At 46.4% G+C, this 26,452-nt stretch overlaps 1 protein-coding gene across 1 annotated transcript in view; it reads right to left on the bottom strand.

The window, feature by feature from the left end:
* LOC134966965 (phospholipase A2 inhibitor gamma subunit B-like) overlaps positions 1-6,417 on the bottom strand; it is a 30,215-nt gene extending 23,798 nt beyond the window's left edge. Inside the window, exon 1 of the mRNA XM_063943973.1 lies at positions 6,336-6,417. Coding sequence (XP_063800043.1) covers positions 6,336-6,387 — 52 coding nt within the window. The 5' untranslated portion in view covers positions 6,388-6,417. The remainder of the gene's footprint in view (positions 1-6,335) is intronic.
* Positions 6,418-26,452: the final 20,035 nt, after the last annotated feature.

Here is a 26,452-nt window from a genome sequence, read left to right as displayed (position 1 = left end):
TAAAACACAAGGTAGCCTTCGCTTCTACCTGTCACACACACTGCAATACTTAGAAAAAAATAGGTAGAGGTGGGCCACACAAGGCCTTTTGTTTTAAGAAGTACAGAATCAGGAACTAGAATTTAAATTTTAATTCCAAGAATACTTCAGAACTTTAGTTACAAAAAGGGTTACAAAGATTATTAAGCATATTTTAAGAATACACACAGGAGTATGGTACAATCTCAAACAAAAATAAAAGGAGATAACAATTCAGAAGCCTAAATTTACACACAAATTTAGGATCCGGCTGTGGGGCTGACACAGTTGAGTTTATCGGTTCACTTCTAGCCGCAGCTACACCCCATGAGAATGAACACCCATATTACAGTGACGGGGATAGTTATACCCTCTGCCGCCCCCACTCCCCCCCCCACCCTTGGGGTTTTTAACCAGCTCAATGCTGTCATGCACAGTTTGTTTGAAGATGGGGACTGAATGATGCAGTCTTCCACCCCTCAAACATTTGGTCCAGGATGAGAAATCACTGTTGTTGAACGTAAATTTCTTTTTCCATTTTATCGTCCCTACTAAACATATTTCTGGCTTCCGGACCTAGTGGCCTGGTGAAATGCACTCAGTGATAACCCCAGGGTGGCGAGGAGGTTATGTGCACAGTATTTACAAGCTAGCAGAGGGGAAAGGCATGCAGCTCATAGAAAAAAACATTTTATATCACATACAATAGGAGAAATAAATCCTGGGATACAATCATGTGATGGATCCTGACAATAAGTCTACCCATTTTTTTGCATAGATGGTAGGCCAGAGGGTTTATTTACAAAGCATTGGGTTGTAAAACCTGGCACTTCTGTTTGTATTTAAAGTATGTCCAATATTTAAAAAGGACAATACTGAAGACCGGCGCCGGAATTCCGATTGTAAGTATTCCAGGGAGGTTTAGGATGCTCGAAGAGAGGTTAGGTTTAGCCTGCAGGGAGGGAGGTTAGGGTTAGGATGTTAAGGGCTAGGCTGCTGAGAGAGAGGTTAGGGTTAGGCTGCTGAGAGGTTAGGGTTAAGCTGCAGGGAATGAGGTTAGGGCTAGGCTGCGGGGAGGGAGGCTAGGGTTAGGCTGCTGAGAGAGAGGTTAGGGTTAGGCTGCTTGAAGAGAAGTTAGGGTTAAGCTGCAGGGAGGTTAGGGTTAAGCTGCAGGGAGGGAGGTTAGGGCTAGGCTGCAGGGAGGGAGGTTAGAGGTTAGGGTTATGCTGCAGGGAGGGAGGTTAGGGCTAGGCTGCATGGAGGGAGGTTAGAGGTTAGGGTTATGCTGCAGGGAGGGAGGTTAGGGCTAGGCTGCAGGGAGGGAGGTTAGAGGTTAGGGTTATGCTGCAGGGAGGGAGGTTAGGGCTAGGCTGCATGGAGGGAGGTTAGGGCTAGGCTGCTGAGAGAGAGAGGTTAGGGCTAGGCTGCTGGAAGATAGGTTAGGGTTAATCTGCAGGGAGGGAGGTTAGGGTTAAGCTGCAGGGAGGGAGGTTAGGGTTAAGCTGCAGGGAGGGAGGTTATGGCTAGGCTGCAGGGAGGGAGGTTAGGGTTAAGCTGCAGGGAGAGAGGTTAGGGCTAGGCTGCAGGGAGGGAGGTTAGGGTTAAGCTGCAGGGAGGGAGGTTAGGGCTAGGCTGCAGGGAGGGAGGTTAGGGTTAAGCTGCAGGGAGGGAGGTTAGGGCTAGGCTGCAGGGAGGGAGGTTAGGGCTAGGCTGCAGGGAGGGAGGTTATGGCTAGGCTGCAGGGAGAGAGGTTAGGGTTAAGCTGCAGGGAGGGAGGTTAGGGCTAGGCTGCAGGGAGGGAGGTTAGGGTTAAGCTGCAGGGAGGGAGGTTAGGGCTAGGCTGCAGGGAGGGAGGTTAGGGCTAGGCTGCAGGTAGGGAGGTTAGGGCTAGGCTGCAGGGAGGGAGGTTAGGGCTAGGCTGCAGGGAGGGAGGTTAGGATTAAGCTGCAGGGAGGGAGGTTAGGGCTAGGCTGCAGGGTGGGAGGTTAGGGTTAGGCTGCAGGGAGGGAGGTTAGGGTTAAGCTGCAGGGAGGGAGGTTAGGGCTAGGCTGCAGGAAGGGAGGTTAGGGCTAGGCTGCAGGGAAGGAGGTTATGGCTAGGCTGCAGGGAGGGAGGTTAGGGTTAAGCTGCAGGGAGGGAGGTTAGGGCTAGGCTGCAGGGAGGGAGGTTAGGGCTAGGCTGCAGGGAGGGAGGTTAGGGCTAGGCTGCAGGGAGGGAGGTTAGGACTAGGCTGCAGGGAGGGAGGTTAGGGCTAGGCTGCAGGGAGGGAGGTTAGGATTAAGCTGCAGGGAGGGAGGTTAGGGCTAGGCTGCAGGGAGGGAGGTTAGGGCTAGGCTGCAGGGAGGGAGGTTAGGGTTAGGCTGCTGAGAGAGAGGTTAGGGTGAGGGTGGTGGAAGGGAGGTTTAGGATTAGGGTTTGGAGAGGGCTAGAATACTTACCTTCTAGGTGCTGGGATTATAACTGGCAGGATGCCAGTGAGTCATGTGACCGCTGGCATAGTCAGCGCCGGTCTCCCGTACCCACTCCAGTAGAAGCATTGTCCTTTTAAACACTGGGCATACAGATGGAGCCTCACTCATCTAGCCTTCTCTGCTGCACCTAGGTGCACCAAGGCATATTAGCATAAGCGTTTCATCTATTGTTCTCAGCTGCCATACAATACAGAGAGAACAATACAGCAGGGGATTAAGTGATTACAGCAGGGGATTAAGCACCGACTGGCCTGGCTCAATTAATCCTATTAAAGGGATAAATGAGCATGGCTCCATCTGTACAGTAAGTGCGAACAGAAGCCCCGCGTTTTGCAATCCGACACCTCACAAATAAATCCCCTTATCTTTTCCCCTCCTTAACAAAGACACAGCTGGACAAAGAATAGAAGGATGTCTCAAGTAGTGGAAAAAAACTTTTTAAAACGTGAAAGCCATGACAAAACCCTTCATCTGCTTCCATCTGCTATAGACCAGGCTTTTTCATCTATACACAGCCTTCATATCAATGTGGAAGCACACTTGTCCTGTTATGCAGGTGGGACCCCCGTCTAGCAGTTGTGTAGTAACTCCACCTTATTTGCTCACATTACTACATTTACTTTCTGTTCCAGCAAACCTAACAGCATGCAGAGGAGAACACTGAGCGTTGTATGTGATGAAGATTAGATTGTCTGTAGTTTCCTCCCTAAATACCATGTTTGCCACATACAGTACATACCCAAAGAGACAGAAGTTACAGGTGTCTATATACTAAGCCTTGTAGTAGAGCCGGCCCTAGGCATAGGCAAACTATGCAAATGTCCAGGGCATTTGGAATGCTTAGGGGCACAAGCAGCTTCTGCTGATTAAAATGATATGCTGCATGCCTATATTCTGCGTGTGACTGCGGCTGTATCTGCATACGAAATGCTACGTTACAGTGTATTCCTGTAAATCACTGTAACATAGCATTTCGTATGCAGATACAGCCACAGTTGCATTTCCGGCACAAAAGGTGCCCGACTTTTCGGCAAAAAAAGCATCTCCTAAAGCATGGTGTATTGAGGCAAGATGTATGAGGATACCTCTGTATCCAAGCAGAGGCAGAGGTCACAGTATTAGCAGCCGGGGGAGTGCTGTGTGCAGGTAGGTTGGTTGTGCAATAGTGTTCAGTATATGTGTAAGGGGCATTATATGTATAAGGGCATTAATAAAGGTTGGGATAATGTGTAAGGTGCATTATGTTTATAAGGACATTAATAATGTGTGTCATATGTGTAAGGGGCATTACTGTGTGGTATTATATGTATAAATGCATTAATAATGTGTGGCATTGTGTACAAGGTACTCTATTGGGTGGCGAATAGAAAGGACAATACTGTGTGGTCTAATGTGAATATGGAGCAATTCAGTGTGATGTAAAGTGTATATAAGGGGCACTACTGTGAGTAGTAATGTATATAAGGTAAAGTAGTACTACTGTGTGATGTAATGTGAATAAGGGGCACTACTGTGAGTAGTAACGTATATAAGGTAAAGTGTTACTACTGTGGGATGTAACATGAATAAGGACACTATCACATGATAAAATGTGAATAAAGTTGCACTACTGTGTGGCGTAATATGAATTGGGGTACTATTGTGTGGCCATGCCCGTTTCCAGCAAGAACACGCCCCTTTTTGGGATGTGCGCCGAATGTGCGCACTGTTCCTATTTAAAATATAGGGGGTAGGAGCACCAAAATGAGGACTGAATGGGTAAGGGAAAGGGGTGCAGCGTCATTGGTGAAACTAGTGGCAGTGCTAGGGGGCACTAGCCAAAAAATTTGCCTAGGGCATCATAATGGTTAGGGCCGGCTCTGCCTTGGAGAGAGATAAAGTGCCAGCCAATCAGCTCTTAACTGCCTTGTTACAGGCCGTGTTTGAAAAAATAACAGTTAGGAGCCGACTGGCTGGTACTTTATCTCCATAAACATTATCGCTCTCCAATGCTTAGTACATAGATCCCTAAATCTCATGTACCTATTGCTGGTAACTCTCTTTTCTGCATACTGGGCCTGACTCAGAGTTGTACGCAAACCAAGTCCGATGGTGGGTGGAGTGTGCATGAGCCGGAGCCACAGTGCATACAGTATGCATGGCGATGCAGGCGTGGGTTCCTGTCGCAGTGTTAGGGAAGCTGCAGCTTGATCGACAGGCTGAAGCCATTTGGGGGTGGAGTTGCCATTTCAGAAAAGGGGGCATTTTGGCCGTTTTCTGGGCAACACGCAGATTTACTGGCCTTGGCTGCAGAGTTCGGGCTGAATTAGCTTAGAGTGCCTGATGGTGATCCGATGCCGCATCTTCAATGCTGGCAGTGGGTGTCTTTTGTCATCCGATGCTTTCTGCAGTATTATCATATACTCGCTTCGCTGCTGTGCCCAAAAATACATCAGCGAGGCAAATAGCCCCAACTTAGATCAGGCGCACTGTCAGTGCAGTGACACTAGGAGAAGTATGTACAGTAGATGACACTGAGGTCCTAGAGAGGAGACTCCTAGGTAGAGACTATAAGGAGTGTCCTGTCCTGTCCTGTCCTGTCCTGGAGACAAAGTGGATTTACTTCATACGATGATAACATGGAAGAAAAGACTTTTCCACTAAATGTACATTTTACTGTACAGTGTGGCCATAATTTAAGTTGTCCTATTCAGAACAGTCTGCAGCTTCACACCATTCACCCACTTAAATATACCCATGTACAGTATGAGACCCTTTATAGGGATACAAAAGGGAACATCAAAGAATCAAATAAGAATTATAAATCACAAATTTGTCACTGGCAGAGCCCTGGATACCGCAGCCTGATAGACATTTGGAGGAAGGGCAGGGGTGGCAATGGGGAGTTTTACAAATTGAGGCGCGTCAGCCTTGTTTCATATTCTTAACGAGGCCAGGGTCTGCATCTTCCGACGCAGAGTTACTGGCCTCAGCATAGTGATTTAACCGGCCAGATGTCCGATGGTCAAACAGTTGATTCAATGCTGTGTCCTTGGACGCCTGCAGTGAGCGTCTTTTAAGTCGAGACTCCTTGGGGGTGATTCAGATCTAATAGTAGATGTGCTAAATGTAGCACATCTACGATCAGCTACTCAGACATGCGGGGGGACGCCCAGCACGCGGCTAGTCCGCCCCGCATGTCAGGCCCGACTCCCCCACCATTCACACGGGTGCGGCAGCATCACACGGCGGAGATTCTTTTGCACCCACCGAGTAGCTGGCAGGCGGCTACCCGCCACATCCCGGGTCGCACCGGCTGCGTGTGACATCATGAAGCCACCGCTGCCCGCCCCCACAGCGGTCCGGACACGCCTGCATTGTCCGGACCGCGCCCCACCAACGCCGTTCTAACGCCGTTGGCACACTCCCTCCCGCCCCGCAATCGCCTCTGCCTGTCAATCAGGCAGAGGCGATTGCAGCCTGGGCCTCCCCGGGTGCACACGCGCAGTGCGCTCGCTGCGCCGGCGCAACCTCCAAAGGGCTTCAGACTGCGATCGCTGCCGCTGCCGCGATCCAGTCTGAATTAGGCCCCTCTTGTGGCTTTTGCATGTTTAGTACAATGACCCAGTGGTGGGGCAATTAGAATCCCACTGTGAATCAGCCCCATAATACACACATACACTTTCTGCTTTGCTTTCTTCCTTGCATGCCATCTCGCACATGAAGTGGGCACGACAAGATGTTGAATTCTACACTTAAAAGGTTTTTATTTTTAGCGCTCTCCGAGACTCGTCAAAGTATCGCCAGGAGTGTAAGGTTATTGCACTAACATATGCCTGAGAATTTAGCAATAGGAAGAAGTATTACCTGTTGCTGCAAGTGCTGAAAGCACAGCCAAGAATCCCAGCGACTTCATCATCAGAGTATTTCCCAGGGTTTATGGATCGGTGTAAGGCTGTGCTACTCACAGGTAATCCTCATTAGGGAACTCCCATATTTATTGTACATTGACTTATGAGGCGGGGAAAGCAGGACAATAAAATAGAGGAGAGTATGGATGTAATGGAAAGAAGATACGAGCCCATTGCAACATTTCTTTCTATCTGATTTGATACTTTGTTGACTTATTCATATAAACCACATTTAGGATTATATCCTGAAGCAATTATACTGTATTACAGACAATGGGTCTTGCAGAGGTGAATGTATGACTGTTTGCGGAGAGTATCTTGCGCGAATATGTACTGCTAATGCTCCGCAGATGGGCGTACATAGGGGGTCATTCCGAGTTGATCATAGCTGTGCTAAATTTAGCACAGCTACGATCTTTTCCCCTGACAGGCGGGGGGGGGGGGGATGCCCAGCACAGGGCTAGTCCGCGCCGCATGTCACTCCGGCCCCCCCTCGCAGAAGTGCAAATGCATCGCACAACGGCGATGCCTTTGCACTTCAAGAGTAGCTCGCGGCCAGCGCAGCTTTAGCGTGCTGGCCGGGAGCTACTCATCGCAGTGATGTGTAACGTCATGCAGCCGCTGCGGCCCGCCCCCCATTCGGTCCGGCCACGCCTGCGTTGGCCGGACCAAACCCACGAAACGGCGGCCAAACGCCGCCGTTCCGCACCCTCCCACCCAGCAATCGCCTCTGACTGTCAATCAGGCAGACGCAATTGCATCCCTGCTACGGCCTTCAGCTGTCTGGCATGCTCTGGCGCACTATGGCGCCGGGGGATGCGCAGTAGAGACCCATTCGCTCAGCTGCATTAAGACGCAGCGAGCGGGTCAGAATGACCCCCATAAGTAGGTCCGGAGCAGAGCAATTGTCGACTTCATCTTGGCCCCGCCCCTGAACATGTAACGTTATAGAGTGTAAGCTTCACTGGGGCAGAGGCGTACGCGTCTAGTTTCCCTCCACAGCGGCCAGCGGGGGGCACAGCAGCAGTGGATCTTGCCCTGGTGCTGCGCCCTCCGGGAGGCGGCACCCCGGTCAAAAGTCCTGCTTGCCCGTGGCAAGATCCGCTACTGGTTACACTCCAGTCCCCTGCTGTTAGCACAAATCTCGGCTGAGACTGACAACCCATCAAGTCTGACCAAACACCATCACACAGAGACAAACATAAGTAAATACAGGACAAGTCATTGAAGCGGTGAGCAAAGGACTGGCTAAAGGGAAAAAAGGAACATATAGATGTATCCTCCCTCATCCTTGCTGCGATCAGTTTGCGTATGCAAATGGATCGCGGCAGTGACAATTCGCACCCGCTTGCGAATAGTCGCGGGTGTGCACGCACCAATGCATTCCTATGGATGCGGATGCGTACGTACGTTCCCTCGCACAGCTGCGGCTACACTTTTTTCGGCAAACAAGTTGAGTTTGCCGCGAATAGCCGCACAGATGAGCTATGACTCATCTGTAACAGAAGAAAAATACAATGGAGAGACAAATACGCATTGGTACCCATGTCTTTCCACAGGATGCAGTTAGGAGACCACCGGTCACAACACCTCCCCCTCCATCCCGCCCCCTGAGAACGCAGACAGTTGGCATGCCGACGACCAGGGACTATTCCCACTCGTGGGTGTCCATGACACCCATAGAGTGTGAAGAGAACCTGTGGCGACCGCAGGGGGCTTCATATGCTTGCCCCCCCCATGCCAGCCTTCCGCTGCCGGGATCTCGGAGCTGGCCTCCTGACAGCCGGTCACGCATACCCAACCCCTTACCACACAGGGTTCTTTAAGTTCAGAAGTCACTTCCCTCATATTACTCAATTCCCATGGAATTCCACAAGGTCAGCGGTTCTCCACCTGGGTTACAAGTGCCCCCAGGGCTACTCACTGTGACACTCTGGGCTACTAGAAACATTTTGAGCATACTTGCATACTCTCCCAGAGAGGCCGGGAGGCTCCCGAAAATTGGGTGGCACTCCCGGCCCCCGGGACAGTAGGCAAGTCTCCTGGAATGCCGCTCACCCGCTGCCACATCCCCCCCGCTCAACTCATCTCCTGGCTTCCCTCGGCTAAACGGCAACCTGTCAGACAGAAGGGGGTGGGGTGATGACGCGATTAGTGCTAAATCGCATCATTGTAGCCCCGCCCTCCGCTTTACAATGCCGGTAATGTAGGCATTGTAAAGTGGGGGTGGGGCTAGGATGATGCGTTTGCGTCACCATGCCCCTGTTCCACCTCCTACACGCCCCCTCCTTTGTGACCTGGCTGCTCCCTGTAGGTAGATGGGGGTAGGGGTGGTTGGTGATGAATGTCAGCGGCTCATGTGCCCTTAAGATATAGAAATCTGATCACAGTAGATTACGCACCTGAATGTGTGGCCATGTTTCCGCCAGCCCCACCACCCTACACCTGATGCTGGGACAGTATGACTGAGATGAGGGTCAGGTCTAATGGCCGTAAGTGGAAGCCATGGTCTAACTGCTCTGGCCTGGTGGGAATTAGGATGATCTAGAGAACATTACACATGTGAGAGGTCTTGTTACCTTATTTATTGTACCACCCTCGTATATTATACTTTAGAGTGCCCCGGGAAGCTGAGCATTACTTAGACGCCAAGGTGATACTCTTTTTTCTCTGACGTCCTAGTGGATGCTGGGAACTCCGTAAGGACCATGGGGAATAGACGGGCTCCGCAGGAGACTGGGCACTCTAAAAGAAAGATTAGGTACTATCTGGTGTGCACTGGCTCCTCCCACTATGACCCTCCTCCAGACCTCAGTTAGATTTCTGTGCCCGGCCGAGCTGGATGCACACTAGGGGCTCTCCTGAGCTCCTAGAAAGAAAGTATATTTTAGGTTTTTTATTTTACAGTGAGATCTGCTGGCAACAGGCTCACTGCATCGAGGGACTAAGGGGAGAAGAAGCGAACCTACCTGCTTGCAGCTAGCTTGGGCTTCTTAGGCTACTGGACACCATTAGCTCCAGAGGGATCGACCGCAGGACCCGTCCTTGGTGTTCGTTCCCGGAGCCGCGCCGCCGTCCCCCTTACAGAGCCAGAAGCACGAAGATGGTCCGGAAAATCGGCGGCAGAAGACTTCAGTCTTCACCAAGGTAGCGCACAGCACTGCAGCTGTGCGCCATTGCTCCTCATGTACACCTCACACTCCGGTCATTGATGGGTGCAGTGCGCTGGGGGGGGGGGTGCCCTGAGCAGCAATAAAAACACCTTGGCTGGCAAAATAATCACAATATATAGCCCCAGAGGCTATATATGTGATAAATACCCCTGCCAGAATCCATAAAAAAGCGGGAGAAAAGTCAGTGAAAAAGGGGCGGAGCTATCTCCCTCAGCACACTGGCGCCATTTTCTCTTCACAGTGCAGCTGGAAGACAGCTCCCCAGGCTCTCCCCTGTAGTTTTCAGGCTCAAAGGGTTAAAAAGAGAGGGGGGGCACTAATTTTAGGCGCAATATTGTATATACAAGCAGCTATTGGGAAAAATTCACTCAATATAGTGTTAATCCCTACATTATATAGCGCTCTGGTGTGTGCTGGCATACTCTCTCTCTGTCTCCCCAAAGGGCTTTGTGGGGTCCTGTCCTCAGTCAGAGCATTCCCTGTGTATGTGTGCGGTGTGTCGGTACGGCTGTGTCGACACGTTTGATGAGGAGGCTTATGTGGTGGCAGAGCAGATGCCGATAAATGTGATGTCGCCCTCTGTGGGGCCGACACCAGAGTGGATGGATAGGTGGAAGGTATAAACCGACAGTGTCAACTCCTTACATAAAAGGCTGGATGACGTAACAGCTGTGGGACAGCCGGCTTCTCAGCCCGCGCCTGCCCAAGCGTCTCAAAGGCCATCAGGGGCTCAAAAACGCCCGCTCTCAGATGTCGACACGGAGTCTGACTCCAGTGTCGACGAGGTTGAGACATATACAAAATCCACTAGGAACATCCGTTACATGATCCCGGCAATGAAAAATGTGTTACACATTTCTGACATTAACCCAAGTACCACTAAAAGAGGGTTTTATGTTTGGGGAGAAAAAGCAGGCAGTGTTTTGTTCCCCCATCAAATGAGTGAATGAAGTGTGTGAAAAAGCGTGGGTTCCCCCGATAAGAAACTGGTAATTTCTAAAAAGTTACTGATGGCGTACCCTTTCCCGCCAGAGGATAAATTACGCTGGGAGATATCCCCTAGGGTGGATAAGGCGCTCACACGTTTGTCAAAAAAGGTGGCACTGCCGTCTTAGGATACGGTCACTTTGAAGGTACCTGCTGATAAAAAGCAGGAGGCTATCCTGAAGTCTGTATTTACACACTAAGGTACTAGACTGAGACCTGCAGATAGTGCTGCTGCAGAGTGGTCTGTGACCCTGTCAAACAGGGATACTATTTTGCGAACATAAGAGCATATTAAAGACGTCGTCTTATATATGAGGGATGCACAGAGGGATATTTTGCCGGCTGGCATCCAGAATTAATGCAATGTCCATTCTGTCAGGAGGGTATTAGAGACCCGACACTGGACAGGTAATGCTGACTTTAAAAGGCACATAGAGATTCTGCCTTATAAGGGTGAGGAATTGTTTGGGGATGGTCTCTGGGACCTCGTATCCACAGCAACAGCTGGGAAGAAAAATTTTTTTACCTCAGGTTTCCTCACAGCCTAAGAAAGCACTGTATTATCAGGTACAGTCCTTTCGGCTTCAGAAAAGCAAGCGGGTCAAAGGCGCTTCCTTTCTGCACAGAGACGAGGGAAGAGGGAAAAAGCTGCACCAGTCAGCCAGTTCCCAGAATCAAAATTCTTCCCCCGCTTCCTCTGAGTCCACCGCATGACGCGGGGGCTCCACAGGCGTAGCCAGGTACGGTGGGGGGCCGCCTCAAAAATTTCAGCGATCAGTGGGCTCGCTCACAGGTGGATCCCTGGATCCTTCAAGTAGTATCTCAGGGGTACAAGCTGGAATTCGAGGCGTCTCCCCCCCGCCGTTTTCTCAAATCTGCCTTGCCGACAACTCCCTCAGGCAGGGAGGCTGTGCTAGAGGCAATTCACAGGCTGTATTCCCAGCAGGTGATAGTCAAGGTGCCCCTACTTCAACAAGGACGGGGTTACTATTCCACACTGTTTGTGGTACCGAAACCGGACGGTTCGGTGAGACCCATTTTAAATTTGAAATCCTTGAACACATACATAAAAAAATTCAAGTTCAAGATGGAATCGCTCAGGGCGGTTATTGCAAGCCTGGAGGAGGGGGATTACATGGTATCCCTGGACATCAAGGATGCTTACCTACATGTCCCCATTTACCATCCTCACCAGGAGTACCTCAGATTGGTGGTACAGGATTGCCATTACCAATTCCAAACACTGCCGTTTGGACTGTCCACGGCACCGAGGGTCTTTACCAAGGTAATGGCAGAAATGATGATACTCCTTCGAAAAAAGGGAGTTTTAATTATCCCGTACTTGGACGATCTCCTTATAAAGGCGAGGTCCAAGGAGCAGTTGTTGGTCGGAGTAGCACTATCTCGGGAAGTGCTACAACAGCACAGATGGATTCTAAACATTCCAAAGTCACAGCTGGTTCCTACCACACGCCTACTGTTCCTGGGGATGGTTCTGGACACAGAACAGAAAAAAGTGTTTCTCCCGCAGGAGAAAGCCAAGGAGCTGTCATCTCTAGTCAGAGACCTCCTAAAACCAAAACAGGTATCGGTGCATCACTGCACACGAGTCCTGGGAAAAATGGTAGCTTCTTACGAAGCAATTCCATTCGGCAGGTTCCATGCAAGAACCTTTCAGTGAGACCTCTTGGACAAGTGGTCGGGATTGCATCTTCAGATGCATCGGCTGATAACCCTGTCTCCAAGGACCAGGGTATCTCTACTGTGGTGGCTGCAGAGTGCTCATCTTCAAGAGGGCCGCAGATTCGGCATACAGGACTGGGTCCTGGTAACCACGGTTGCCAGCCTTCGAGGCTGGGGGGCAGTCACACAGGGAAGAAATTTCCAAGGACTTTGGTCAAGTCAGGAGTCGTCCCTACACATAAATATTCTGGAACTGAGGGCCATTTACAATGCCCTAAGTCTGGCAAGGCCTCTGCTTCAAAACCAGCCGGTACTGATCCAATCAGACAACATCACGGCAGTCGCCCATGTAAACTGACAGGGCGGCACAAGAAGCAGGATGGCGATGGCAGAAGCCACAAGGATTCTCCGATGGGCGGAAAATCACGTCTTAGCACTGTCAGCAGTGTTCATTCCGGGAGTGGACAACTGGGAAGCAGACTTCCTCAGCAGACACGACCTACACCCGGGAGAGTGGGGACTTCATCCAGAAGTCTTCCAACTGTTGGTAAACCGTTGGGAAAGGCCACAGGTGGACATGATGGCGTCCCGCCTAAACAAAAAACTAGATATTGCGCCAGGTCAAGGGACCCTCAGGCAATAGCTGTGGACGCTCTAGTGACACCGTGGGTGTACCAGTCGGTTTATGTATTCCCTCCTCTGCCTCTCATACCAAAGGTACTGAGAATAATAAGAAAACGAGGAGTAAGAACGATACTCATGGTTCCGGATTGGCCAAGAAGAGCTTGGTACCCAGAACTTCAAGAAATGATATCAGAGGACCCATGGCCTCTACCGCTCAGACAGGATCTGCTACAGCAGGGGCCCTGTCTGTTCCAAGACTTACCGCGGCTGCGTTTGACGGCATGGCGGTTGAATTCCGGATCCTAAAGGAAAAGGGCATTCCGGAGGAAGTCATTCCTACGCTGATAAAAGCCAGGAAAGAAGTAACCGCAAACCATTATCACCGTATTTGGCAAAAATATGTTGCGTGGTGTGAGGCCAGGAAGGCCCCAACAGAGGAATTTCAGCTGGGTCGTTTTCTGCACTTCCTACAGTCGGGAGTGACTATGGGCCTAAAATTGGGTTCCATTAAGGTCCAGATTTCGGCTCTGTCGATTTTCTTCCAGAAAGAACTGGCTTCACTGCCTGAAGTTCAGACATTTGTAAAGGGAGTGCTACATATTCAGCCCCCTTTTGTGCCTCCTGTGGCACCTTGGGATCTCAACGTGGTGTTGAGTTTTCCGAAAATCACATTGGTTTGAGCCACTTAAAACTGTGGATTTGAAATATCTCACGTGGAAAGTGGTCATGTTATTGGCCTTGGCTTCGGCCAGGCGTGTGTCAGAATTGGCGGCTTTGTCATGTAAAAGCACTTATCTGATTTTCCATATGGATAGGGCAGAATTGAGGACTCGTCCCCAGTTTCTCCCTAAGGTGGTATCAGCTTTTCACTTGAACCAACTATTGTAGTGCCTGCGGCTACTAGGGACTTGGATGATTCCAAGTTACTGGACGTAGTCAGGGCCTTAAAAATGTATATTTCCAGGACGGCTGGAGTCAGGAAAACTGACTCGCTTTTTATCCTGTATGCACCCAACAAAATAGGTGCTCCTGCTTCTAAGCAGACTATTGCTTGCTGAATTTGTAGCACAATTCAGCTGGCGCATTCTGCGTCTGGATTGCAGCATCCTAAATCAGTAAAAGCCCATTCCACGGGGAAAGTGGGCTCATCTTGGGCGGCTGCCCGAGGGGTCTCGGCTTTACAACTTTGCCGAGCTGCAACTTGGTCAGGGGCAAACATGTTTGCTAAATTCTACAAATTTGATACCCTGGCTGAGGAGGACCTTGAGTTCTCTCATTCGGTGCTGCAGAGTCATCCGCACTCTCCCGCCCGTTTGGGAGCTTTGGTATAATCCCCATGGTCCTTACGGAGTTCCCAGCATCCACTAGGACGTCAGAGAAAATAAGATTTTACTCACCGGTAAATCTATTTCTCGTAGTCCGTAGTGGATGCTGGGCGCCCATCCCAAGTGCGGATTGTCTGCAATACTTGTATATAGTTATTGCCTAACTAAGGGTTATTGTTGAGCCATCTGTTGAGAGGCTCAGTTATATTTCATGCTGTTAACTGGGTATAGTATCACGAGTTATACGGTGTGATTGGTGTGGCTGGTATGAGTCTTACCCGGGATTCAAAATCCTTCCTTATTGTGTCAGCTCTTCCGGGCACAGAATCCTAACTGAGGTCTGGAGGAGGGTCATAGTGGGAGGAGCCAGTGCACACCAGATAGTACCTAATCTTTCTTTTAGAGTGCCCAGTCTCCTGCGGAGCCCGTCTATTCCCCATGGTCCTTACGGAGTTCCCAGCATCCACTACGGACTACGAGAAATAGATTTACCAGTGAGTAAAATCTTATTATATAATGTACTATACATGGTAAATAGACATTCAGTAGCATAGGTGAGCTTTCACTAGCAACTCGTAATGCTGGTAGGATTATCCTTGGGGAGAACAATGTTAGTGCTATGAAAAACCCCTTTGATTGATAGGGGGAGGCAATAAAGAGCCCTATAGCTGGCGCGCGCGCACACACACACACACACACACACACACACACACACACACACACACGTACCTTGTTATCATTGGCAATAGGGCTTTCACACTTTAACCTTTAGATACTACTGTTACAAAACAGGCAGCAACGGCTGGGTGACTTGTTATATATGTTCCATGCATCCTGCCTAAAGGCTAGTTTCCTATTGCACTTAATGCCTCCAGAGAATTGCTACTATGTAATCAATATGCTTATCTCCGCAAGGATTATTTATGGCATTATATCTCTGTATCTGAAGTCAGAGTGTAAAGTCCCATTTGCCTTCCATATGATAAATATTTTCCATTATTCTAGAACAAAAAGATGTAGGTTTGTGAAACGGGGAACATTCGCTGAGAAAAGACACATCTAAGAGAATCACACAAAGTAGAAAGAATTCCGAAGTTAAATCCAGAGAACTATTAAAATCTACTTTAAAAACTTTCAGCTAGCTTAATATTAAACATTTGATATTCATTAAAAAAAAACACAGCAAAAGTGCAACTCGAGACAAAAAACAAGTTACAGAGGTATCAGTAGAAATGTATACATGTAATAAAATCCTTATTTTAAAGAGTGGGCTGCCATCACGGGGAGGGGGGCTAGGATTACAGTACTGGGACCTGGACCAAGATAGGGGCCTACACAATGTGGTGTGGGTCCAGGGGCTGGATAGCCACAGGTGCTTGTCGGCAGCTGCCTGGTACTTTGATTGAAGGTTTTGGTTTTTTTTGAGACAAGGCAGGACATCACTCGTGCTGCATCGCAATCACACAGAGGAGGTTCCCGGCAGCCAGCCTCACTGCGCAGAGGACAGCCGCAGCCAGAAGACACAAGAGAAAGTAAGTGTCTGTGGCCTGCAGGGCCTGGGTGCAGGCGCCGGCTGGAGCTGGAGACACTGAGCGGGACTTGGAGACACAGAAGGAGGGGGACCGGCTGAAGAGACAGAAAGAGGTGGGGGGCTGGCTGGAGAGAAAGAAGAAAGGGTGGGTGACTGGAGAGAAAGAAGGAACGGTGGCCGGCTGGAGAGAAAGAAGGAAGGGGGGTGGCAGCTGGAGAGACAGAGGGAGGGGGCAGTCCCACCTCCTCTGTAAGTCCCAGGACCCACAATTTCTGATGACAGCCCTGATGACTTATCAAATATACATAAATTATATGAAAATAAAATTGCTAACAAATTAGTAGTGATCCCCAAATCTCCTTTATGCTTACACAAAGGTCAATGAAGTAAATTATGTAAGTAACGCCATTACGTTTGTAGTTCAGAAATTTAGTGACTTCTTAATTTTAATACACCTGCTTTATATATATATATATATATATATATATATATAGGCAGAGTGAAGAAGATCCGGCACTCAAAGGACTTGCTATGAAGCAAAAAGCTGGTTTGAATAACGAGCTGACAGCGCAGCTTCAATGAGTCAACGTTTCATTTATTTTCATAAATTTTGTCAGGACAAGAATAACTTACAATACAAACAATCTTACCTTATATAGCCCACCACACAAACCATCCTGCACGCTGTGTGTGCTTCCTGGACGGGGTTCGATGACGTCACCCCTGGGCGACGCGCGCTCTCCAGCGCCGTTTCCATAGTAACCCGCCGGAGGCATTCACAGCGCTGCAATAATAAAGAGTAATCACCTTGAACAGTGTCTAAACAACGTGAAAAACAACAAGTGCGAAAAAAACTACTGCTAGAAGTGATATAGAGGCAGGGCATGCATTAAATGTATAAACTGCGATAGCAATGATATATTAGCATAAAAAGACATACATCCATTGGTATATACTAATTTCTAGTGGCATAGAAAAAAGAACTAATTAGCTCTATAATAATTAATAGCCTGGTTTTATGATAAATACTCAGACACTATGAAAAAAGCATTTGGCCTGTTAGGGAGGCATATACATAACTACAGAAAGCACCCCAAATTATTGGACTCATTGAGACCGTACGGTGAAAGTGTGCGGAGCTCAAAGATCCAACGGGCTTCTCTACGTAATAACAAGGTACCCCGGTCACCACCACGTAGATTGGCAGGAATATGGTCAATGACCTTGTGTCGTAAACTTGCCAATGTATGTTGTGCTTCACGAAAGTGGCGGGCGACCGGTTGTTCTTGTGGGGTGCCAGAGAGGGCCGAACGTATGGCTTGACGGTGCAGTGCCATCCTTTCCTTAAATTGTCGGATGGTCTTACCCACATACATTAAGCCACATGGACATTTAATGTAGTAGATGACAAAAGAGCTTTGACAGGTTAAGACATGCTTGATATTAGAAAGAACCACATTCCATTGAACGACATGTAGTGCAACCTAGGCACTTGTAGCAGCCAGGCCGTCGTGTTAGAAAAGTTCTGGGAACAGATGTATCCATATGTGAAATGTCATTCTTGACGAGTATGTCACGAAGATTACGGTTCCGCCTGTAGCTTGGCATCAGCTTACAATCTTGAAGAGATTTTAAATCCGGATCTGCCGTTAAAATCTCTTCAAGATTGTAAGCTGATTCTGGATCTAAAATTAATATCAAGCATGTCTTAACCTGTCAAAGCTCTTTTGTCATCTACTACATTAAATGTCCATGTGGCTTAATGTATGTGGGTAAGACAATCCGACAATTTAAGGAAAGGATGGCACTGCACCGTCAAGCCATACGTTCGGCCCTCTCTGGCACCCCACAAGAACAAGCGGTCGCCCGCCACTTTCGTGAAGCACAACATACATTGGCAAGTTTACGACACAAGGTCATTGACCATATTCCTGCCAATCAACGTGGTGGTGACCGGGGTACCTTGTTATTACGTAGAGAAGCCCGTTGGATCTTTGAGCTCCGCACACTTTCACCGTACGGTCTCAATGAGTCCAATAATTTGGGGTGCTTTCTGTAGTTATGTATATGCCTCCCTAACAGGCCAAATGCTTTTTTCATAGTGTCTGAGTATTTATCATAAAACCAGGCTATTAATTATTATAGAGCTAATTAGTTCTTTTTTCTATGCCACTAGAAATTAGTATATACCAATGGATGTATGTCTTTTTATGCTAATATATCATTGCTATCGCAGTTTATACATTTAATGCATGCCCTGCCTCTATATCACTTCTAGCAGTAGTTTTTTTCGCACTTGTTGTTTTTCACATTGTTTAGACACTGTTCAAGGTGATTACTCTTTATTATTGCAGCGCTGTGAATGCCTCCGGCGGGTTACTATGGAAACGGCGCTGGAGAGCGCGCGTCGCCCAGGGGTGACGTCATCGAACCCCGTCCAGGAAGCACACACAGCGTGCAGGATGGTTTGTGTGGTGGGCTATATAAGGTAAGATTGTTTGTATTGTAAGTTATTCTTGTCCTGACGAAATTTATGAAAATAAATGAAACGTTGACTCATTGAAGCTGCGCTGTCAGCTCGTTATTCAAACCAGCTTTTTGCTTCATAGCAAGTCCTTTGAGTGCCGGATCTTCTTCACTCTGCCATTTACCACTATATTTTGGCACCGAGGCACCTATATTGTTCATTTGGATCCTAAGGAGTGCCAGTCCTTGCAATACAATATATATATATATATATATATATATATATCCATTACTTACTGACAAGTGTACTATGTAATTACTGACATTTGGTGAATCTGCTGAAATTCTGTTTCATTATCCTTAACAGCCGCACATATAAAATCTTACTGTATTCTTTAGGTTGATCATAGGGGTGTGCAATACAGTAAAATGGTAGTTATACAAATCTCTGTAATGGACTGGCCAATTATAGTAAGCGCACATGTATTATTATTATGAATTGGCGGGAGCTGGGGCAGTGGTTGAAATGTTACCTAGAGCATCCAGACACCTAGCACCGGCCCTGTATCAGGGGCACACAGTGGTTGTGATCTACTACTACACAACTTATAGGCCCTACACACTATGCGATATCACTGAAAGATATGAACAATCTTGTTCAGTAATGAATGAGACATTGTTCATATCTTTCAGTGTGTAGTCACCAACGACGCGTGGCCCCGCGCTCGTTCATCGTTGGTGCCGGCTCGTTTAAACATGCAGGCCAATATGGACAATCTCGTCCATCTTGGCATGCAGGGCCATGGGGCCGGGTGACGGGAGGAGTGAAGAAACTTCACTCCCCCCGTCAACCCCCCCTTCCCCCCGCTGGGTCTGGGTCGCCCGCCGGCGGTATCAGCAGTCGGGCACCTTGGCGGCCAGGCGGCCTGTGTGTAAGCCCATTAGAGTTTCACTGATTTTCAACAATTTGTCTTCACTGACTTCAGACAGACACCGGAGTGGTGTCCTCAGCTGTAGATGGATCAGGATTGCTGGCTAGCAGACCAAGCGGTATCTCAGGAATGCTGAGCTCAGTGCAAGATATACAGAGGGATTAAAATGTTACCTGTTGAAACAGGAATGCTGCAATACAAAAGCAGGAGTCATTACAGGTACACTAATGTAGGACCAGGGCTCATGGCATACACATATTAGCTGTACGTACGTACGTACGTACGTACGTACGTACGTACGTACGTACAGTATATACCACAAGAATTTGCAGTATCCAATTTAAGACAGATTTTTTTAAAAGCTCTAGTGGTGTGAAGATCAGGTTCCAACCCCCTTAACCATGCCAGGCTGTACCCCTCTGACTATCTACCACTGTAACCCGTAATACGTTTCATTATAATTGTAGGGATTGTCAGACCTTCACCTCAAGCATATGCACCCAGAAGACAGGAAAACAAGTTCCCTTCCTAGGTACTTGCGCCATTTAGCTTGGGTTCAGAGGTGTAGGGGTAGATTTACGTAAAGCTTCTAAAAATAAAAAAAAGGGTGTTACCTATAGCAACCAATCAGATTTTAGCTAAATGAATTCTAGAAAATTATAGAATCAGATTTCTTGTTATGGGCTAGGGTCAGCAACAGACACTGTCCAGTACACTGACATCGCTGCTCCCCCTAACCTCCTCAAACTTCCCCCTACCTTGTGTTCTTCTATGCTGGAGAGAGGCATTGGTGTAGTGTTTTGAACAAATGCTTAGACATGTATAGGGACTTAAAAATGGAAACATTTGGAAAAATTATCTGTTCCAAGGCCATCCTGCAGCCTCCTGCTTGCCTGCTACTACCCAGTCCCTGGCTTCCCGTCCTGCAGGTAGTGTCCCCGGTGTCTTCAGGTGAGCCCTCTGGTGCTCTGCTGTGGGGAAGTCCTGGTCAGCGGGGGAGACTCCGGGCAATCATTCTGCTGTCTCTTTACCTCAGACTGAATCCCGGGTCACAACTCCTAACATTTGTTTCTCTGGCAGGATCATGCTGCATTACCTTAACGTGATGCAGCACATCCACTGCCTATTCACCACAGGGACTATACATAGTGTGTGTGTGTGTGTGTGTGTCACATCATTCTGGCTTCTATTACTGCAGATTGGAGGTCACATCACAAAAGACAGTTATGTGTCTTTTGTAATGTGACCTCCAATCTGCACTAATAGAAGGAGGACATCGTAAAGGAAATTTCTGTTCACTTGTGCTTATCTTGACCCCCATCTCATGTTGGTAGGGGGTAAAAATGACCAAAGAACATTCATTTGCATACGGACACTGATGTTGCTTTTTATGAATTTTAAATAAATATATGTATAGGAACCTACTGTTTCTGTATCTTACAAAATGTTATACTTTATCATTGTACAATACTAGCAGTTGATGTGATCAATTCTGGGTGTTATAATTACCCTTGGGCGCCAATTTCACTATTGTTATAATAATACAGGTTGAGTATCCCATATCCAAATATTCCGAAATACGGAATATTCCGAAATACGGACTTTTTTGAGTGAGAGTGAGATAGTGAAACCTTTGTTTTCTGATGGCTCAATGTACACAAACTTTGTTTAATACACAAAGTTATTAAAAATATTGTATTTAAATGACCTTCAGGCTGTGTATAAGGTGTATATGAAACAAATGCATTCTGTGCTTAGATTTGGGTCCTATCGCCATGATATCTCATTATAGTAAGCAATTATTCCAAAATACGGAAAAATCCGATATCCAAAATACCTCTGGTCCCAAGCATTTTGGATAAGGGAGACTCAACCTGTATATATATATATATATATATATATATATATATAACACAGAAAACCTCATAAACACATACAGCAATGCTGAGTGTATAGAAGTGATCAGCACAACCAGTAGCAAAAAATTTGATTTTAATCCACCACTGAAAAGTTTCCATCAAATGCTCAAATGCACAAGTCAAATTGTATATGAAGAGCAGCAGCGTTTACAAGCATATTACCACTCCTGGAGACATTCCTCCGTTACCCCTGACAGCCGTTTCGGTGTCTGCGCACCTTTCTCAAAGGATGTATAGAGATAGTGACAAAAAAGAGCATTTAAATAGAACAATACATAATGCCTCACCTGTGTATAATGTGTAATCTCCAAGCCTCCGTTGCACCACGTCCTCCCGCCACTCCCGCCATCTCTCCCTGTTGCGGCTCCGGCGCCTCCGTTGTGACGTCAGCAGCCGGAACCAACATTCAGGGAAAGACGACATGGGAGCTGATCAGGGTTCCCGGGTGCCGGAAGTGACAAACCGGAAGTCAGAGTAACCATGACTCCCTATATACAACAGCGCTATGATGGTAAATAAAGAATCATTATGGAATAACGATCCATCCTGTATCTAATGGCGCAATACAAAGTATGTGACAATAAAGCCACATGGTGATTAAGTAGTGTATTCACCACAATCGCCATATTAACAGGATATATAAACGTGTTATGTTAAAAACACCAACATTAAACATGCAAACAAAGTTAATAAAGAAGACAACAACATAAACACATACAATGGATCTAGAATATGGGGTCAATTATTGTGTTAACATGTACCAATGTCCATACCTGGGTCCGATGGCTAGCTTAAGAAAACTGACATATTAAACTCTTCATTAAGGCCTAACGGGGTCATAGATTTTAGGTCATAAATCCACTGACACTCCCGTTTAAGTAACAATTTGTGTCTGTCACCTCCTCTACGTAAGGGGGGGATATGGTCGATCGGCATGAAGCTGAAATCTTTGATAGTATGTCCTGCCATGGCAAAGTGTTTGGCAACTGGCGGTGTGTTTGTTTCCAATTTCACAAATGCTTTCTTTATTGAAGATCGGTGCATTACGATTCTTTCTTTCAACATTCGAATTGTTTTGCCCACATAGATACGTTTACATGGACACTGGATCATATAGATCACGAACTTTGTCTCACAGTTCATCCGATGTTTTAGATAATACATACGGCCTGTCAGGGGATGTTGAAAACTCGTTCCTGTCAGGATAAATCGGCAATTGACGCATCCAGAACACTTAAACGAGCCCTTGATGGTGGTTAACCAATTTCTGCCTTGTGCAACTTTAGGGCTGATGTCCGAGTACGTCACTTGTTGTTTTAGATTATTGCTCCTCTTGTAGCAAAATAGTGGTTTCTCTCCACACAGTTCACCAATAACTGGATCTGATCTGATAATGTGCCAATGGTTCAAAATTGCTGATCTTAATGCACCCGATGTTATTGAGAAGGTTGTGCCAAACATCATTTTACCATGACTTTTGTTTTTACTAACTCCTTTTGGAATTAGTAGATCTTCTCTTTTTAGTTTCAAGCATTTTTGCTTGGCAGCTTCAATCTCTTTTCGGTCATATCCCCGATCTAGGAAATTATTCCCCATTCTGGTAAGTGACTGTCGTAATTCAGTTTGGTTAGAAGTAATTCTTACAGCTCGAACAAGCTGTGAAAACGGAAGTCCCTTCTTCAACGGTTGGGGGTGAAAGCTAGATGCAAGAAGCAAGCTATTTTTGTCCGTCGGTTTCCTAAATAAAGTGGTTTCAAAGTGTCCATTGTTGCATGAAATAGATACATCTAGAAACTGTATCACTGTAAGGCTAGCTGAATGAGTAAACCTAATGGACCCAGGTATGTGATTAAGGGAATCCACGAAGTCCCTCAGAGCTATATCTGTCCCAGTCCACACCAAAAACAAATCGTCTATGAAACGAACGTAAAAAGCAATGTACTGAGAAAATTCCTGATTAGCCATAATATGTTTCCTTTCGTAATCATACATAAAGATATTTGCATACGATGGGGCCATGTTTGACCCCATCGCGGTCCCTTTAAGTTGTAAATAAAAAGTATTATCAAAAAGAAAATAGTTCTTATGCAAAATTAACTCAATCAATAACATCAAAAATTCAGATGGTGGACCTTTATAGTGTGGACTGGAGCTAACAACTCGACGGACCGCCTGCATTCCCTCATCATGGTCAATATTTGTGTATAAACTGGCAACATCAAGTGTTACCAGATAACATCCAGTAGGGGGAGAGCCAAAAGCAGATAATTTGTTAAGGAAATCAGTAGTATCTCTCAACCAGTAAGGAGTGTTTTGAACTACTGGCTGCAAATAGTAATCTATATATTGGGATATAGGTTGGCATAGGGAGCCCATAGAGGAAATAATGGGCCTACCCGGTGGTGATGTCATCGATTTGTGAATTTTAGGTAGAATGTACAGTAATGGAATTTTCGGAAATTCCTGAGTCAGGAATTCTACAGTTTGTATGTCAACCCAGCCATTTGACAGACCCATCTGTACTATATTATCGATTTCTCTTTTGTACTTGTCAGTTGGATCAAACAACAGTTTCTTATAGCAGACTGAATCTGACAGTTGTCTCATAACCTCTCTGATATAGTCATCCCTGTTCAAAATCACAATCCCGCCGCCTTTGTCGGCGGGTCTTATTATGATCTCTGTATTCTCTCTCAGATTGTGTATAGCAACTCTTTCTTCATGTGTGATATTTGAAAAACGCATTTTTGTGTTATGCATAATGGGAATAATATCTCTTTTGACCAACCTCATAAAGGTCTCAATCGAGGGATTATTAGAAGGTGGGTCAAAGGAGCTTGATTTCTTAAATGGTATATTAGTTGTGGGGGCAGTGTCAACTGGATGTTTAGAAAAAAAGTCTTTAAGACGTAGTTGGCGATGGAACTTATAAAGTTCAACCTCGCAATCAAACGGTCTTTGTTTGTAAGTTTGTACAAACGATAGACCTTTGTTAAGTACCGATAATTCTGAAGGTGTCGGTGTATAATCGGAAAGATTGAATACCACTATTTCTTGGTCTTGTTTGTCCCTTTCTGATAACTTCCTCCTGTTGCCCCCTCTCCTACAGGGTCTCTTCCTTTGTATTTGCTTCTTGTGGAAATTTTGTCCCCTAAAAAAGGACCCCTTCCTGATTGGTCAGAATCACTATGAGAGGTATTAGACTCAATATCAGTAAAATGTGTGTCCTGCCTTCTCCTATTCCCAGCACCACCTCTCCAGGGTCTCCTATTGGCTTGTCCTGTCAACCAGGGATATACTCTGGATTCTCTATAATCTTCCTTAACTTTCCTATATTTACTCTTCTTGAATGTCAGAAGGTCTGCTTTAAAAGATTTAACTGATTCCTCTAATTTGGCTAACCACTCATTACTGGTATCAGATCGTAGGATTTCAATACCATTGGATTCACATAACACAATATCCTTTTTGACACTATCAATGTCCTGATTAACTTGTTGTATGACAAGGATCATCAAATCACGGCTACATTGATTCAAAATTAAACACCACTGTTTGCAAAATTCCTTATTAGTCCGACCTAATGTAGGTTGGTTTTTGATGCGAAACCCCCTAGGGATGAGGTTCTCTTTATGGTACTGAGAAAGTGTTAAGCCATGTAGCTCAAGTTCAACCAGTCTCTTCCTTAATTTTAGAAGGTCCAAGTGTATTTCAGCTGGACTATCGACATCAAAAGCAAGTTGATCAGTATTTGTAAATAGAATTTTTGAAATGTCTTTCTCAGTGAATCTTTTCGTGCCAATAAGTTCCCCAGCATCCAGATCCATAGGTAACAGACAAAAGACGTAATATTGATTTTGACTATCTGTGCTTGAGATTTTGTCTATGTACGATTTTGACTAAGTGCCAATATTGACTATACTTTGTAGTAGAAAGTACACTAGATAGTTAAGATTGATTTGCCTGCACAGTCTATCTAGCCTTGCGATACCGACCCCATGGGAGTGTGCATCGAGATCGAATCTGTATTGCAAGCTGCCTAACACCTTGAGATATGCACTAACCTTTCATAAGATTTTGACTATATAGTCAAAATCTTACAGATTTATCTCACTGTGTGTACACACCTTAATAAGGTCCATACACACGGAGCGATATAGCTGAGAGATTTTTACTATATAGTCAAAATCGCTCAGAAAGTTAGTGCATATCTCTCCATGTGTACACAGCCAGCGATAGCAATGCGCGTCCCCGCCAGATCGCTATCGCTGCTAAAAATAAACTGTGCAGGCAAGTCAATTTTGGCTAGCTCGCTGGAAAAGAAAAAGCATCCCCTTAAATGAGTTAGCCAAAATCGCCATAGCCAAAATCGCTGGAAAAGTTAGTCAACATCTCCTACTGCCAGTTCAAGGGTAAACACTCAATCAAAATCTCTCATAGTTAAAATCTCTCCATTTGTATGCACCTTAACTCTCCCTTTCAGTTGACACTGGCAGCTTTTCTCTACTATGCCCAGAACCAGAGATATCAGCCTTCCAGCAGCTGCTCCCTGCTCCAGCTCCACACGGTTAACATGCAGTTTTAGATTTTTGCTGGTGGATTACTCTGGCTCCTGAACTCTGATCCCCAAGTCCTCAGTACCTCCTGAAAGGTGGGACTCTCTAGTTTTTTTTTTTTATCACATTCAAAGCTAAGAAATCTTTTTCCAGGAACTGGAGATATCTGCAGTTAAGCAAGCTGCCCTCCCACCATAAAATGATGAATATTAAGTCCTCTCCACTATCCACCCCTCCCCTGCTTATTAAACCTGGAAGTCATGTACTGGGGCCTCTTCATTCAGCCCAATGCTCCCTTCTACAGTTTAGTGTTCTCCCTCTCACCCCATCTTCCACCATCTGTGCAGTAAAGGAGTAAGTAGCAGAAATTACTGCTCCAGGTCATACATGTTGAGCGGAAGATAGAACAACCCCCTACAGCCCACAGCACATCAAAGCTGCCGCTGTCAGCACACCCCACCCCTGCCACTGTGGGACGGGTAGGGGACAAAGTGCATTGCTTTGCCCAGGGGCCTACATTGCTGTTAAAATAGTATGATGCTGATGATCCTTTTTTTTCTTCGTAAGAGACAGGCAAGGACCCCAAAACCCTTGTTTCAGTAAGTGACCTCTTTATTTGTTTATATCTTTTTAAGGATAGGAGACTATATATAAGTTATGAACAAGATATTCTATATTCAATAAACATAACCTGAGACTTTAATTTTCTAATAAATTTTGACAAGTAATATTAACTCAATAAATCAGCTGAAGCTAAATTGGACGTAAATTGGGGCCCAAACAAACCAAGCACTTCAGCCACAAAACTGCATATACTTTTTAATATACAACATATGGGTGGACTAGATTTAGGAGAAAAACATAATATTATCCCGCA

The sequence above is a fragment of the Pseudophryne corroboree genome, chromosome 10, assembly GCF_028390025.1.
Source record: "Pseudophryne corroboree isolate aPseCor3 chromosome 10, aPseCor3.hap2, whole genome shotgun sequence".
Lineage (NCBI taxonomy): Eukaryota > Metazoa > Chordata > Amphibia > Anura > Myobatrachidae > Pseudophryne > Pseudophryne corroboree.
This window is presented reverse-complemented; position numbering and strand designations above follow the sequence as displayed.